Genomic DNA, 16,926 nt, shown 5'->3' with positions numbered 1-16,926 from the left:
CTTTTTGTGTTTTCTACCCACCTTTACCTCCGTGACGGTGAGATAGTATGATGTCTTTACCGGGCTGGTGTAGCTCATTCCTTATTTAATCATTTCAGATCAGGAAGACATTGTTCCCGAGCCCGTTCCACAGGAAGACGGCGAAAGGGACGCCTAAAGACTCCGTAGTTATATTTATAGCTTTTATCTTCGAGTTTCTCTTTTAGTTAGTTTCTTCTTTTATACTTTGAGTACGTTTTTGGTTTCAGTGTAAGGGATGTTAAATCAAAATTTTTATTACGCTTCCGCATTTAACCTTTTTAATACACATATTTCATTTTAAAATTTCCGGGGTCGTTACAAAAACACGGCCGAAACCCAACGGCGCCGCCGCGCCCCTCCTCGGTTTTTGCCTCCGATGAGGCCCTTCCCGGCCTCCGTTTGATACAATTTTTATATCACCGTGATCATCATTCTTTTTTCTACAGGTTGATCGGAGCCAAATCACCAAAACACGAACCTCGCCGGAGAGCCGCCGCACCCGAGAGCACCGCCGCCGGTAAGCTTGGGTTTTTCGTAATTTTTTTGCCCCCCAAGGGCCCTAGGGTTGTTTTATCACAGGGACCGATGCAAGTGTGGCCGAATTCTGCCGGAAACTGCCGAAAACGGCCAACCCGAGGCGAATTGCCGCCGCTTGTCGCCGAAGCACGGCGGAGCCACCGTGCTGGAATTGCGATATTGGCCGAAAGGGGCCCTGGGTCTAATTTGGGATTTTTTGGGATACGTGCAGGTACCAGTAGTGCGTTTCAGTTCCCCAGAAAAAATTCAGGAAAAATTAGGGACAGCCTGCAGGCGCACTGTAGAGCCGTATTCGGACCCCGAAACAAGTAAGGACCCCTCACCCTTTTTCCTATCACGGTATTAAAGTTCAATAAACGATAAAACGGTATTTTATGAATCAATAGATGTGCGAAATTGTTTAAGGTCGCTAATGGAGCCCGAGTCAGGTGTGTTTGTCGGTAAGCTGTTGTTTGGCCTATTTTACAGTTTTAAATGCAGCATGAGGTCTGATGTTTTCATTTCATAGTTTCGTGTGCATATATCACTGTTTTATTGATTATGGGTTGAATGACTGAGAACCCGATGTTGTATGTTGTCTTGTTTGGCATAAATTACTAGTTTACTTGTTGTGTGTGATTTGATGATACTGACTGAGGAAAAGGAGAATAAAAGGTTATGTAAATTGATAATTGTATAATGTGGTCAGCCTGACTAGATATCCTGGGAGATGGTAGACAGACCGGGTCCGTAAGGAACCCTACCGGGATTGTGGTCTCTCATACCGGACGGGGTATGAAGACCTTATGTGTTTTGGCGCCCATATCGGACGGGGTATGGGGACGGCCCGTTTTGGCGCCCATATCTGACGGGGTATTGAGGTTTATAGTTTTGGCGCCCATACCGGACGGGGTATGGGGATGGCCCTGGAATCTGATTACAAGTGTTAAAGGTTCACGGGTAGCGGGGCCCCTATGGATCCCCATGGATACTAGTAGGCTGGTAAATGAGGAAAAATATGTTGTGTGATGATTGAATTGCAAAAGGCGTGATAAGTATTATGTTATACAGTTTATATGATTTCATGATGATTATAATGTTATTGCTTTCGTATATTGTTTTATGAATTTCACAGAGGTAAGTGGATGGTAAAGGATTTTATTATTAATAAAAGGATTTGTTGTAAATTATGTTCCATTGGTCTTTTTGTGTTTTCTACCCACCTTTACCTCCGTGACGGTGAGATATTGTGATGTCTTTACTGGGCTGGTGTAGCTCATTCCTTATTTAATCATTTCAGATCAGGAAGACATTGTTCCCGAGCCCGTTCCGCAGGAAGACGGCGAAGGGGACGCCTAAAGACTCCGTAGTCATATTCATAACTTTTACTTTCGAGTTTCTCTTTTAGTTAGTTTGATCTTTTATACTTTGAGCACGTTTTTGGTTTTAGTGTAAAGGATGTTAATCAAAATTTTGACTTCGCTTCCGCATTTAGACATTTTTAATACACATATTTCATTTTAAATTTCCGGGGTCGTTACAAAAAAAAAGTGGGAGCTTTCGATAGGGAAGATAGTTATGACGTTAAAAAAAAGCTTAGAAAAAAAATGTGATTTCTAAAGAAAAAATAGAGTTTTTCTCCTAATTATTCAAAGATGAATATGCAAAGGGAAATAACACTGAAGTAGCTAGTGCACTTCGTTATAGTACACTAGATAAAACTTTATTAATCATAATCAAATACTTTTATTTATGATTGAAATTATGAAAATGTAATGTGAGCTCCAATTTTACTAAAAGGACCTTGAGGTGATACTTATGTGTTTTTAATAATTAAAATATTTGTAATATATAATTGACTTAACAATATTTTATGTCGTATAAGTCTTAAATTATGATTTATGAAATTTATAGTTTATCTTCGGTGCATACTTGGATTATTTAGTTTTGAACGTGGGGGAATATTTGATTGCAATGAGTAAAACAATAATAAATTATATGATGAGGATCTAAAAAAAAGTAATTACGAGAAATAAAGTTAACTAAAATACGAACACATGCTATTGTTAAATAATGTAGGCTTATATTGAGAATTAAAAAATAATGTAGTCAGTTTTAGAAATATTATTGGGATATGACAACATATGAACACGTGGAAAAAAAAGGACTTTTATAAGCATCACAATCCAACGTGCAATGAAGGAGATCGTGTACGAATTGTTGTATTTTTGTAGATGGATGTATTGTTTCCATAATATGTTGCATTCATAAATTGCTTAGTTCACTTTCCATCCATTCAATTTGCATACTATAAGAATTAATGCAGAATGTGGTATAACTTAATCTATTATAATTATTGGAAGTTAAAATAAAATTTGATCGTTGGTAAATTTTAAGCTATAGAGAGGTAAAAAAGACTTCAATTATAAAGACGAAACTCTTAACGCATTTAGTATATAACCAATGATATAGAGAGCGAAAATATTTCAGTCACGCATGACAATGGTCAATAAAGTCTTTAACCACTAATTTAGATTTAAAATTTTATTAAATATTGATTGGGTTCAAGAATTAAAATACAATACTCAATAATTTAAGTACTTGTTAAAGTAAAATATAATTTAAATCATATTTAAATATAACACTCAATAATAAATATAAAATAATATTATAATATATAATATTAGATTGTAGTAATTAAAATTTAATTTATTTGAACAAAATTAAAATAAAAAATTAAGAATTATTATATAGATAGTGGGTTGGGCGGATGGGGGCGGGTCAACTAAAGCTCATTATCATTGAATTTCATACTTACTTGGAATGTTTTATATTTTATTAATTTTGGGTCTCTACCCGTTCCATTCGGGGCATTAAAGCGAGTTCATTGCCGTTCTCTACTTCCCACGACAAAACGACGCGTTTAGCCAGGGTTTTCTTTTTTTCTGGTTAAACACAGCTCGTTACTCGCGTTTAACCATGGCTTTAAACAAAGTTTCCGTCGAGGTACTCTCTGGTGCTTCTTTTGCAAAGTGAGAACAGTGGGTTTGATAAGTAAAACTAAAAAGAACAACAATGGAGGAAAGTCTGCAGAGGGGAGACAAGCCATGGAGGGTCCTGGAGTTCTACAGTGGAATTGGCGGCATGGTACTCTAGCCTCAACCCTAATCCTCTCTCTCTCTCTCTCTCTCTCTCTCTCTTGATAGGGTAATATGTATTTGTTTGCAGATATCTGTACGCATACGTGTGCTTGTATAGGTTCTGGTGAATGTATTTTCCTTTTTGATTTGTTTGTGTTCTTCCCTTTTCAGAGGTACTCGTTGATGAAAGCTGGTGTCAACGCCGAAGTAGTGGAAGCATTTGACATAAACAATGTGGCCAATGATGTTTACCAACACAATTTCGGACATCGTCCCTACCAGGTTTTTTTATCTCTCTTTTCTTCTTCTTGTTCCTTCCTTTCTGGTTACTTACTATTTGAATCAATATCTTGGTTACTCTTTGGTATAATCGGAGCTGTGAATTGCTACTGTGAAGTAACCCTCTTAGGATAACATATAGATAACTGAAATTTTAGATGTGAGCTGGTAATTTATTGTTTAAAATTTTTGGATTTCGTACTTTTGTGATGTAACTTAATGTAGCTAAACCATTTTAAAAGACATATGGGAACAACTGTTACTCGTGCTAGTGCAGTTTTCTATGTGCATTAATTCGAATTTATCCATGTTGCTGAGTCTTGAATGAAAATTCCTGTCTCACGCTCTGTGTTATAGAGGTTTACACATAAAGTTTGTTTGAGGGTTTTTGATATTTGTTTCTTTAGGATGGTCAAAGACTGAATTTCATTTACAACTATTTGATTTGAGTATTTGAAGGATTTTAGCATCTGTTCACCTCAGCTAAAATAAGATTCCCTAGTTCTTTTCGGCAAAATTTAGTGTGTGGAATTCTTCTTTTTAGGCTATGTTTGGAATAAATTTAGAAATTTTTTAGAATTATATGTAAATTCACACTTTATTAGAAGATGATAAAAAAAGGGCTTTATTCTGAATTTCATGTATAATTATTTATAATGCATTTTTAATTTTGTCAAATTGATAGAGTTTTGAATACCTATGTGAAATTTCATAGAAGGTCAGTGTTTGGCACTTAGAGAGCGTAGTTTTACATTTTTCAAGTTGAATGGATCTCAAAAAAATTCTAAATTTATTGTAAGCACAGAATTATTCTCTTTTTTCTTCCCTATTAAAACTTCTTGGATGGAAGTAGAACATATAAATATATATTTTTGAGGTAAATGGATGAAAGTAGAACATACTGAAGCTTAAAATTTTTTACTGACTTATCTTGTTGACATAGGGTAACATCCAATGCCTAACTGCTGCTAATCTGGACAGCTATGGGGCAGACGCATGGCTTCTTTCCCCTCCTTGCCAGCCATACACTCGGCAAGGTGCATCTTATTTCTTCAATTTCTTATTCAGTCTTATAGGTTCATTATTGATTGGCACTAAGCTTTTTTCAAAAAATATTAGGTCTCCAAAAGCAGTCCAGTGATGCTCGCGCATTTTCATTTCTCAGAATTCTTGGACTTATACCTTACATTTCCCAGCCTCCGCTCATGTTATTCGTGGAGAATGTTGTTGGATTTGAGGTTTGTTTCTTCTTGGACAAACTAAAAAATATAATTCAAAAGTGATGTAAGCCATAATAAATTATTTTCATTTTCTTTTAATTTCTCCTTATCTTTTCCTCTTTTTCTTCTGTGGCTGGGGTTGTGATTTTGCTGCAGGTCTCAGATACACATGCAAAAATGAAAGACACATTAGCAAAGTTTGATTATGTTACACAAGAATTTATCTTGAGCCCGTTACAGTTTGGGGTGCCATATTCTAGACCGCGGTATTTTTGTCTGGTTGTTACTCTCTTGTTCTCTCTCTCTCTCTCTCCCTACACTGGGATCATGTATTTTGTTTTTCTGTCACCTTTTCCTTTGCCCTTTGCATGTCGAATGTGCTTTTTCAGCTTTTTTTTGGGTGCAATAGAAAATGCTAAATTGTTGGACTCAATGGGCATTGTAAGTTGGTAGCTAAACTGTGATTTAGAGCAATTAATTCATGTGGTTATCTTTAATGAATTACCTGAAGAGGTGCAAGAACCTTTATTTTCAAAACCTTGTACTTTGGAATCATTAGTAAGTGTTGAATTGTAGACTTTTTGCTGCAATTCACAAATATTGTAAAGATGAGAGTATGATAGAGTTTAGGAGGCTGTTGTTTATGACTGGTTCAGTGTTCTTGATAATTGAAAATAGAACTCCATATGAGGTCCTATATAACAAGACATTATGTTTATGAAAAACTAGACAAGACTAAAAAATAAAGATGCTCTGATACAGTATAAAAGTAATGAAAAAAACTTATTTTTTTTTAAATAAAAATGTGTAGTATATATTAACAGGGTACCAAAAAGGGGGTACCACCCATGTACAATAGATTTACAAACGTGTTAGTTTATCTATGATATTTCCAAAATCCACATCACTAATGTCATGATCCAACAAAATAGACCCAAAATATTGAATCTAGCTATCTTTTAAACAATTAATACTACTCTCAACACTATCAAAAGTTCTACCATTTGTCTCCTTCCAAATGATGCAGAAGATAGTCAATGGAATCAAGTTAACTATCTTATTTTTTACATATAAATCATCTCAAGCCCAAATTTCTCCCTGAACAGACCCAACAATGACCCAATCAATCCCCAAAAGACCATAGACCATGCACCATAAACTGTAAGTAGTTAGACACCACAATAAAAGGTAATTACATGTTTCCTCAGCTTTTAAACAGCAATAACAACTGTTCACCACATCCGTCCTCTGATTTTCAGCTTGTCGATAGTTAATATTTTCTCCCGGCAAGCCTCTCAAGCGAAAAAAGAAATGCGAGGAGGAGCCTTGGTTTTCCAAATTTGATTTGCTGGAAAATTAAAACTAGTCTCATTCTCTTTTCTGCGTAGGTAATTATAGTATGACTTAACAGAAAAATTGCCATTTTTATCAATTTTTCATAAGATCTGGTCATCTCTGTTTGACACAATCTGTTCGGCCAGCAGCTTCATTGATTCCTCAAATTCATTAACTTCCCAATCATTCAAGTTCCGACAAACATTGATTGCCATACAATTCTATCATTTGCTGCCCGGTATGCAGCTTCTACTACCATCATCTTAGATTGGACAATATTGAAAATTCTGAGAAATCTCCTTCTGAGAGTCATCCCCAATCCAATCATCTTCCCAAAAAATAATCCTGTTTCCTCTCCCCAGTTTCCAAGTGATACATTGTTGAAAGTTGAACCATTGCATCAAAATTTTTCCTCTCCCCAGTTTCCAAGTGATACATTGTTGAAAGTTGAACCATTGCATCAAAATTTTTCTCCACAAGCCTCTCCGATGTGATCTCGAAATCTTACTGTCATCCCTCCTGTCCATAAATATGTCCCACCGAGAGAAAACAATCTGTCTCCATAGCCTGTTTTCTTCCTTCAAATATCTCCAAAGCCATTTCCCCTCGAGTGCAATATTCATGTTAACATGGATCTAATCCCAAGACCCCCCCCCCCCCCCGGCGTATATGATAGGTTCTTTAATATCATCCCACTTCACAAGGTGGTATTTTCTCTCCACATCATTATCACCCAAAAGGAATCTACACTGTATTGCTTCCAATCTTTTAGCCACCTTGACAGGGATCGTAATCGTTGATGGATAATATATTGGAAGATTTGCCAGGATGCTTTTTTTTATTAAAGTATATATGCCCCCCTTGGAAGGGAAATTTTTCTTCCAATCTACAAGTTTTCTTTTAAATAATTCAATCACCGGCTCCCAAGATACTTGATCTTTATATTTAGCACCAAGTGGAAGACCAAGTTATTTGAATGGAAATTTTACCTCTTTGCACCCCATGATCTTAGCATAAGACCCAGCTTTCTCACTGTCACCAATTCTTGCCAATTCAGATTTGTGTAAATTAATCTTGAGTTCCGAAACAGTTTGAAAGTACATAGTACACACCTCAAATGCAATATGCTCTTCAAATCCGGTTGACAAAAGATTAAAGTATCATCAGCAAAGAATAAATGAGATACTTCAATGGTATTCTCTCTTTTTCCCACCGAAACACCCCTAATCAGTTGCATCTCATATGTCCTTTTAAGTAACCCCTCCATAATCATTGTAAACAATCGAGGGGATAGTGGATCATCTTGTCTCAAGTCTCTTGAAGCGTTGAAAAAATTTGAAGGATCCCCATTTATTAATACAGCAAAAGAAGTAATAATGATGCAAAATTGCATCCATTTTCTCCATTTTAGACCGACACCCATTCTGAAAATCATATAATCCTCAAATTCCAATTCACATGGTCATATGCTTTTTCCATATCGAGTTTGCACACCGAACCATCCTTTTTGTTAATCATCGACCGTCTCATTAGCAACCATTACAGCATAAAAAATCTGTCTTCCACCCACAAAAGCATGTTGACATTCTCCAATTATCTCCCCCGTCACTTTAACTAATTTTCTAGCCAACACATTAGCAATAAGTTTGTAGATGCAACCAACCAAGTTTATTGGCCTAAAGTCTTTGAATTCATTCGCACAACTTTTCTTAAGAATGAGGGTAATAAAAGTAGTATTTAAAGATTTAACAAACTTACCCTTAGTGTGCAGATCTTTGAAACTATTCAGAATGTTCTCTTTCAGTAGGGGGCAGAAACTCTGAAGAAAACTCATGCTAAAACCGTCGAGACCCACTGCTTTGTTGCCATCACAAGATTTTAACCCCTTTAAACTCTCTTCTGCAGTGAACTCAACTTCCAAAGAGTGTCTGCTCTCATTGGAAATACTACAAAATGGCAAACCGTCCATTTTTGGCCGACAATCATGGGTCTCCATATACAGATTTTCAAAATGGCCCCCGCAGCCTCAAGCAAAGTAGTATTCCTCCCAATTTTCTTGTTATCAACCACAATCTCCTCAATGTAGTTAATTCTGCATCGGTGAGAGGCCATAGCATGGAAATATTTCGTGTTTCGTTCACCTTCCTCCAACCATTTTTCCCTTGGGTTTTGTCTCCACATCATTTTCTCCTCCTTCAAAAAAGAGGCAAGTTGTATCTTTAAATTACACCTCTTACTTCTTTCTTCATCATTCAACCCATCAACTTCCTCTTTAGAATCTAGCGAACTGATCTCATCCATAATATTTTCAAAACTTCTTTTGTCGTTCATCATCTCCTCTTTAGCCCGAGCTTTAATAACACATTTCAAGTTTATGAGTTTGTAAGCTAGTTTGAAACTGACACATCCCTAAACCTCACATTTCAGCCAAGAATTTTCCACCAGCCTACGAAATTTTTCCTTCCTCAACCATTTGTTATCCAACCAAAGTGGTACAGGTCCCCACTGGATACCCCTAGCCTCCAGACATATTGGATAATGATCAGATGTAGGACAAGGTAATGTTTTTTGGCTCACATTTGACAACTCCATCAAGAAATTGGAGGAAACAAAAAATCTATCAATTCTGGACTTATTCTTTTGATTGGACCAAGTCCATTGCCCTTTAGACAGCGACAAATCAACCATCCCCATCCTTTCTATAACCTCTCTAAACTCAGAAGCCTCTGTTGCTGAAAAATTATTACCACTTCTTTTCTCCCTTCTTAATGTCATGTTGAAATCACCCCGGATAATCCACTTACCTCCCCTTTGATTCTGCACTTCTCCAGTTCTTCCCATAGAATTGTTTTCTCCACTTTGTTACCTCTACAATAAACACCTGTGAACATCCAATCAACATCCCCTTTACAATTTCTAAAAATACAGGACATGGTACATTCACCTTTGATTACATCCACACAATTCACACAATCCTCCTTCCAAAAGATAATCATCCCACCAGCTGATCCTTTAGCAGGTAATGCATGCCAATCCCATTTGTTCTCACACCATAAACTGTTTATCACATTGGAGGAATGATCTTCGATTTTCGTTTCTTGCAAACGCACAATTGCAGGCTTCGATTTTTTCAAACATTCTTTAATAACTAGTCTTTTACCCCTATTGCTCAATCCACGGACATTTCAAAACACAATTTTCCCTATCATTCACAAATCGTCTTAATCCCGCCAGTTGCCTTGCCCTCTTTTTTCCTTCTATCATTGTTTATGAATGACTCCAATCTTTTAAGCTCCCTAGGGGTACAGCAACTCACTTTCATTTTCTCTTTTAAAGCAGACCCTGCTTTACTCGAAAACACTCTCCTTTTTTCTATTTCAGAGAAAAAAGAATACGATAAATTTTCCATATCTTCTAATGAAACACCCATATTCTTGATGACTTATTCACGTTATTAATGACCCACTGAGAACAGTAATCTACTTCACGGGCAGAGATGTTGACTCCTCCAGACTTAGCTGAATAATTTCTTCAATTTCCAGATTGAAAGTTGAATCCAGGGCCATAGCATCTGTCTCTACAACCATTAAATCACGGTTCATCCTCGGGTCTTCATTTTCTTCACACGGAAAATCTATGTCAGTCCTTCCTTCTCCTTCAAAGTCCTCCATAGTAGATAAAACTGAATAGAGGTCTTCTTCTTCTCTTTTTCTCACCGGCAAACACTCAACATCAGAAACTTTTTCATGTTTTCCCTCAGCCTTTTTCTCTTCGTCGAGTCCTAATTCTTACTTTCCTTTTTATCTATTTTTATTCGAATCCACAGGTATAAAAACTTCCACTTCCTTTGTGCCAAATGATTCACCCCGGGTCGGGTTAAAAGAAAAACTCGAATCCAGGCATGTTATAGGCCCCCCAGTAATATTAGCCTTCATTTTCCATTTCTTCTTTTCTCTCCATGTAAAATGTTTCTTTTCGCCCAACCCAGTTTTTTTGTCATTTTGGAATCAACCCAATGAAAATATAGCCTTATCACCCTTTTTACCAAAATGGCGTTTGAATCTACCGTTTTGATTTCTATCCATGCTCCCGTTATCTGTTCGGTTTTGTCCACTCGGGCCAACCCGATTTGAAACGCATTCAGGTTTCCTCTGCCCTACCTGAATTGCATTGCCTTCGACAACTTATAGCGCCACCGCGTATGTTCTGATGCCCTCAAATTCCAGCGGGATGTTGATCGGTGTGTTGCAGTGCAGACAGTGAAAGGAGGCTTTCCATGGAGGTTTCTTCTGGTTCTTATTCTCCTTTGGATGCCCCATTTTTCTCCCTCCCCCTTAATCAGCAATCTTAGGATTTTTTACCGGTTTGTCTGCCAGTTCAAATGCTGCCACCATCAGCTTCCACTACCCTCTTGCCTGCATTCCTCCCGAAAAGAAAATTCTTTTCACTCTTCGGTCTCCTTGGATAGTTAAGGTTAAATATTCCCCTTGCCTGTTTGTTCCATACGACAATCATAGTTCGTAGTTCCTCTTCATTAAGTGCTTTGCTTAGATGCCTGGTTGGCTTATCCACCAGAAATCATCGAGCCCATCGAGGAATCACCCATGCTCCTCTTTGTCTAAGAAGATTGACCTTCGGAACCCGCGCCCGTTTTCAGTGATTCGCAATCCTTCTGCCTTCTTCCCTTTGCAGCATAAATCGAAGGATTTATCCTCAATAACGAGATACCTTTGTCCATATGAGATCATGGAGATACTTGGGTGAGGTGGTCGGCGGCAGCCGACTAGAAGTCGAATCGGGATTAAGGTTTTAGAGAGAAATTTTTTGACAAAAAGAACCTTATCTAGTTACAGATATAGTAAATTTAATGAAAAGAACCTCTCTCTTATCTATTCAATTGAATTATATGGTGCATTTAGGTTTGTGCAATTATCATCCGATTCTTGGTTAATTTCATCTCTAATTTTTCCATAGTAATTTTGAAAGATTGAATTGTAACCCCTAAAAGATTGAAGATGATGGTAAGAGTAGCATTAATATAAGAAGTTACAAGAGTATAATGGAAATTCGGGTTTAGGATTAACTAGGATTGAACAGGAAATTCAACCAATATGCTGTTACCGTATTACAACGATATCGTGGTATAAGTAATAAGTAATAATTGCATCTCTATCCTATTAGTTCCTAGTCATTTATTATGGAAATGTTTTAAACTTGTATGCCCACATTTTTCTTGTTTTTCCTTCAACCTTCATGAGCTCTAATGACAGGATTAATTCATTTTTGTATATGTGCAGGCAAAAAGAAAACCTTTATCGTTTCAATTCCAACACTTCAATGATCTGCTTCTTTGGTCTTCAAGGCCATTATTGCAGCATAATGACAGTACGACAATCCATGAAAATGGTGAACCAGAAGACTGTGATAAGTTACTTCAATGTTGTGAGCCAATAGAGAGGTTTCTTGAACTCAGGGATTGCAATGAACAAGTAGGTATAACATCTAGAAATTTTGCTACTATTGGTATTTCCACAAAAAATTTTGAAGCTTCAAGCGGTGAAGGAAATGGATTTGACTTTTTCTCTGCAGATCACTATCTTGTTCCTTCAAGCTTGATAGATAGATGGGGAAGTGCCATGGGTATCCTTAATCTTTTTCCTTGTTTATTGTCGCTGATATTTGAAACAAGCTGTTTTCATTTTCTTGAACTGTATTAAATCCTTAATATGGTTTAGATGTTGTCTACCCAGATTCAAAAAGATGTTGTTGTTTTACAAAAAGCTATTACCGATATGTGAAGGGTACTGGCTCCCTTTTGGCAACGATCCAGGTAGGATTTCCTATAAGGAATATTTAGTTACATAAAGACATGTACATGTATACACAAACACACAGAAATGTATACATGTATATATATATAGATGCAGCAACCTTCATTTGTTAGTATAATTGTAGCTTATAGACCATACCCACTTTATCATAGAAGAAGCATTTACCTTTTAACATATTATAGTCAAAATTATTACAAATTGGATAGTTTCTGTTTTAGCCAGTTTCTGCTTTTTTAACACAGTCATGGTTGTCATTTGCGACATCCTGATTTTAAGCCTAATCCTAACTTTAAGCCTTATATCTTGTTCCTTTTAGCATTTGGAAAATTTTATAGTTTCTGAATCTGGAATCAGATTTGACTTTTGCAACTTATGAACATACAGCCAGAGAACAAGGGAAAAACTTCTTCGTTAAAGGAGCAAGGTCTTAGATATTTTACCCCCAAGGAGGTGTGTAGGTTTTGCTTGTACTTATCATTTATTCTCCTAAATTATCTTTTTGTCATTTGAAAAGGCCCCTTTTCTTTCTTTCTGAACTATTAGGTTGCTAACTTGCATTCTTTCCCGGAAGATTTTCGATTTCCAGAGCATATAAACCTTAGGCAGAGGTGAGTAATCTTATATTTCCTCCAATGGGGTTTGCAACAGAATTTGAAAATAAACTCTAATTAAACTTACAAACATGCTAGAAAGTTATATCAATTCTTTGCTCTGTATATTATTTCAAAACAAAAATTCTTTGCTCTGTGTATGGTTAGGCATTGTGAGATAGTAAGGAAGTTTTGCTTCTGCTGAATCAATTTAGTTTTTGTATATATTCCAAGGGCAAAAGAACTTCTACTCTCAGTATAGAAGGTGGAAAAGAAACTCTTATCCCAGTTAATACCTTTGACTCTTCATTTTCTGCTGCAGTTATGCAATGCTGGGAAACAGTTTAAGTGTTGCTGTGGTTGCTGCCTTGCTCTGCTATCTCTTTGCCCAACCATCATAATTATTCAATCCGATGCGCAGAATTTTTCCATTGTGAACATACATCCTCTGCCATCTTTGTCTAATGGCGATGTTGCATTCAAGACATCACTAATTTGCTAATTCAAACTCAACAGCAAAGAGATTGAAGGTTCATGCAAATCTAATATTTTGCTTCTGTGACAACTGGATTCCGCAAGTCATTGTATGAATATAATCCATCGGCATTTATTTCAAAAGTGACAGTAGCTTCTTGCTCTCCTAAGACAGAAGAGACTGGTAGTCGGACTATGCTAGCCCACATTGGAGGGTGGTTCTTCTCATGCCAAGTTTGGTTTGAGCTGTAATCAGGGTGAAGATATGTACAATGAGCAAGTCCCAAGTTGTAACATGCTCCATACATGAAGTTTGCGAGAGAAGCATTGTATTTTATTTTAGATAAACAATCGTGGCAAGTAATTTTTGGGAGGTAACAACAATATCTAATCTTTTTTTATGTTCTTCTCTTATGTGAGTTATTTAAAAATGTGGCTCTCTCCAATACCCTCCTTGTTAGTATTGGCATTTGCCCTTACGAATGTCAGATTACAGATCTTATCATCATTGGACTTGATAAATGCTGTCTTCACTGATTAATTTGGTTTGTTATATTCTTTTTCTTTTTGAGTTTTCAATGGGAGAAAGAAGAAACTAAGGCTCAAGCCTGTCAAATCCTTAGTAAGCATATTTGCTTGAGTCAGGGGGGGGTTCTGAAATCAAAACTTACTGCAGGCGGTCAGCGCACCAATTCCTTTAGCAAGAAAGGCAATAGATTTAAATGTGCTCAACGTTCGTAGTCAACATTTTTAAGTCTTGAAAAAAGGTCGAATTCTCTGACTTATCGTTGCGGAGAATGTATGCAACATGGAGAAAGCAAGCCTCTGAAATCAGATAAATTCCGAAACTAAACATCCAAAATTGTTAATGTTGGATGTCATGTGTAAAAATTTTATGTACATGGCATCTTCAGATAGACCATTAATTTCTGTCATGTTACATGTAACGGTCTCGCAAATTTAAATGAAATATAGGTATTAAAAATGTCAAATGCGGAAGCGTAATAAAAATTTTGATTAACATCCATTACACAATAACCAAAACGTACTCAAAACATAAAAGAACAAATTAACTAAAAAAGATACTCGAGATAAAAACTATAAATAAAGCTATGGAGTCTTTAGGCGTCCCCTTCGCCGTCTTCCTGCGGAACGGGCTCGGAAACAATGTCTTCCTAATATGAAATTGTTAAATAAAGAATGAGCTATACCAGCCCAATAAAGACATCACACTATCTCACCGCCACGGGAGTAAAGGTAGGTAGAAAACAAAAATGACCAATAGAGCATAATTTATAACAAACTCATTTATTAACATAAAAACCTTTACCGTCCACTTACCTCGACGAGATCCATGAAAACAACATATGAAAACAATAACCTTATAATATTATGAAATCATACACACTTTATAACATAACATATATCACACATTTACATTTCAATCATCAGGAAACATATTTCCTCTTTTACTAGCCTACTAGTATCCCTGGGGATCCATAGGGGTTCCCCTCTACACGTGAACCATTAACATTTACAATCTGATTCCAGGGCCGTCCCCATATCCTGTCCGGTATGGGCGCCAAAACCATGAACCTCAATACCCCGTCCGGTATTAGGGTGAAACGGGCCGTCCCCATACCCCATCCGGTATGGACGCCAAAACACATAAGGTCTTCATACCCCGTCCGGTATGAGAGACCACGTTCCCGGTAGGGTTCCCTACGGACCCGGTCCGTCCACCATCTCTCAGGATATCTAGTTAGGCTGTCCACATTTTCCACTTATTAATTCACATAACCCTTTTGCCTTTTTCCTTAATCTCAATCATCCAATCATATAAAACATGTAAACCAGTAATTGATACCAAATAAGACAATACAGTACCGGGTTCACCATAATACAAACCATAATAAAAGGAACCATAGTTCATGCATATGAGACCATAACATAATTACATCAAACATCATGCTGCATTTAATACTAGAAATTAAATCAAACAATAACAGACCAACACTGTATCAAACTCGGGCTCCATTGGCAACCTTAATCAATTATACATCTATAAAGTCACACAGTACAGTTTAATTATTTATTTAGCTTTAATACCGTGATAGGAAATAGGGTGAGTGGTCCTTACTTGTTTCAGGGTTTGAATACGGCTCTACAGTGCGCCTACAGGCTGTCCCTAATTTTCCTGAATTTTTCTCAAAAAACTGAAATGCACTACCGGTACCTGCACGTGTCCCAAAAAATCCCAAATCAGACCTAGGGCCCCTTTTGGCCAATATCATAATTCCGGCACGGCGGCTCCGCCGTGCTCCGGCTGCGATTCGCCTCGGGTTGGCCGTTTTCGGCCACACTTGCATCGGTCCCTGCGATAAAATAACCCTAGGGCACTCGGTGAGCCAAAAAATTACGAAAAACCGAAACTTACCGGCGGCGGCTCCTCCGGCGTGAGTTGCGTTTTGATATTTGGCTCCGATCAATCTGTAGAGAAAAAAACGGTGATCATAGTGGTATAAAAATTGTATCGAACGGAGGCTGGAAAGAGCCTCATCGGAGGCAAAAATCGAGGAGGGGCGCGGTGGCGCCGCTGGGCTTCGGCTGGGTTTTTCGGCCGTTTGGCCGGTGGTTTGGCTCCGGTTTGGCAATAGGTGGACTCAGCATCGAAAAACGAGCAAGGAAGAGAAAATTTACCTCGATTGGCGGTCGAAAACTTTTCCGGTGCGGCGGCGGGTGGCGGCGGCCAGCTCCTCCGACGTCTGGTTCTTCTTCTCCGGCAAGGCACTGGCGGCTAGGGTTTTTGTGGTCAGGTGTGGGTGGGGTTATTTATACCATTTGCCTTTTAATCTCAACCGTCCATCAAGATTAAATCTTGACCATTCGATCGCAATTTAATTGGGATTAAATCTGGACCGTCCATCGCGATGCAATCTGGGCCGTCCGTGCGCGTGAATCTGGGCCGTCCGTGCACACGTTTGATCTTGGCCGTCCGTGCGCGCGGGAACGGATCTGAGCCATCCGATCGCGCGCACACGGATCGCCCACGTGGCCCGTCCCCTGGTCAGCGTTTTCTTGCCACGCGGCGCGTCCTGGTTGGCTGGGACCGCTGACCGGGTCGCTGACGTGGCTGCTTACGTGGCACAACTTTTCTAAATTGCGTTTTGACCCCTGATTTTCGATTTTCTTTTCAAAAACACCCCCAGAATCTAAATTTTCACCCCTTTTTTCCAAAATCAATTTCAATTAAATCCAAATAATATTTTTACCCAATTTTATCATTATTATTATTTTTATTTTCATAAAATTAAATTAAATTAATTAAAAATAAAAAAAATTCAAATAATTACAAAATAAAAAAAATAATAACACTTGGGTGTTACAACTCTCCCCCCCTTAAAAAATTTGGTCTCCCAAATTTGTCTCTTACTCTTGGACGAATAAATGGGGATACTGGGCTCTAAATTCTGATTCTAGCTCCCAAATAGCTTCCCTAGGCGTGTGGTTCTGCCACACG

General features: G+C 37.7%; 1 protein-coding gene across 6 annotated transcripts; it reads left to right on the top strand.

Annotated features, from left to right (window-relative positions):
- The first annotated feature begins 3,399 nt into the window (after nucleotides 1–3,399).
- DNMT2 (DNA methyltransferase-2) lies at nucleotides 3,400–13,947 on the top strand. Of its 6 annotated transcripts, none has more exons than XM_088207345.1 (11): nucleotides 3,401–3,684; nucleotides 3,849–3,959; nucleotides 4,938–4,993; nucleotides 5,076–5,194; nucleotides 5,333–5,455; nucleotides 11,809–12,004; nucleotides 12,101–12,151; nucleotides 12,247–12,341; nucleotides 12,727–12,792; nucleotides 12,886–12,950; nucleotides 13,255–13,947. In XM_088207345.1, exons 2-11 carry the CDS (start codon nucleotides 3,910–3,912, stop codon nucleotides 13,331–13,333), a joined length of 900 nt encoding a protein of 299 aa, XP_088063471.1. In that variant the 5' UTR covers nucleotides 3,401–3,684; nucleotides 3,849–3,909; the 3' UTR covers nucleotides 13,334–13,947. The 6 variants fall into 6 exon arrangements, with proteins under 6 accessions (XP_088063465.1, XP_088063470.1, XP_088063471.1 ...); XM_088207342.1 differs by having other exon boundaries at nucleotides 4,900–4,993; nucleotides 12,262–12,341; XM_088207340.1 differs by having other exon boundaries at nucleotides 3,403–3,684; nucleotides 4,900–4,993.
- The last annotated feature ends 2,979 nt before the right edge of the window (nucleotides 13,948–16,926 follow it).

The sequence above is a fragment of the Carica papaya genome, chromosome 7 (genome assembly GCF_054855325.1).
Source record: "Carica papaya isolate Zhongbai chromosome 7, ASM5485532v1, whole genome shotgun sequence".
Classification (NCBI taxonomy): Eukaryota; Viridiplantae; Streptophyta; class Magnoliopsida; order Brassicales; family Caricaceae; genus Carica; species Carica papaya.
Note: the sequence above shows the minus strand (reverse complement) of the source record. Positions and strands in the feature narration are given on the sequence as shown.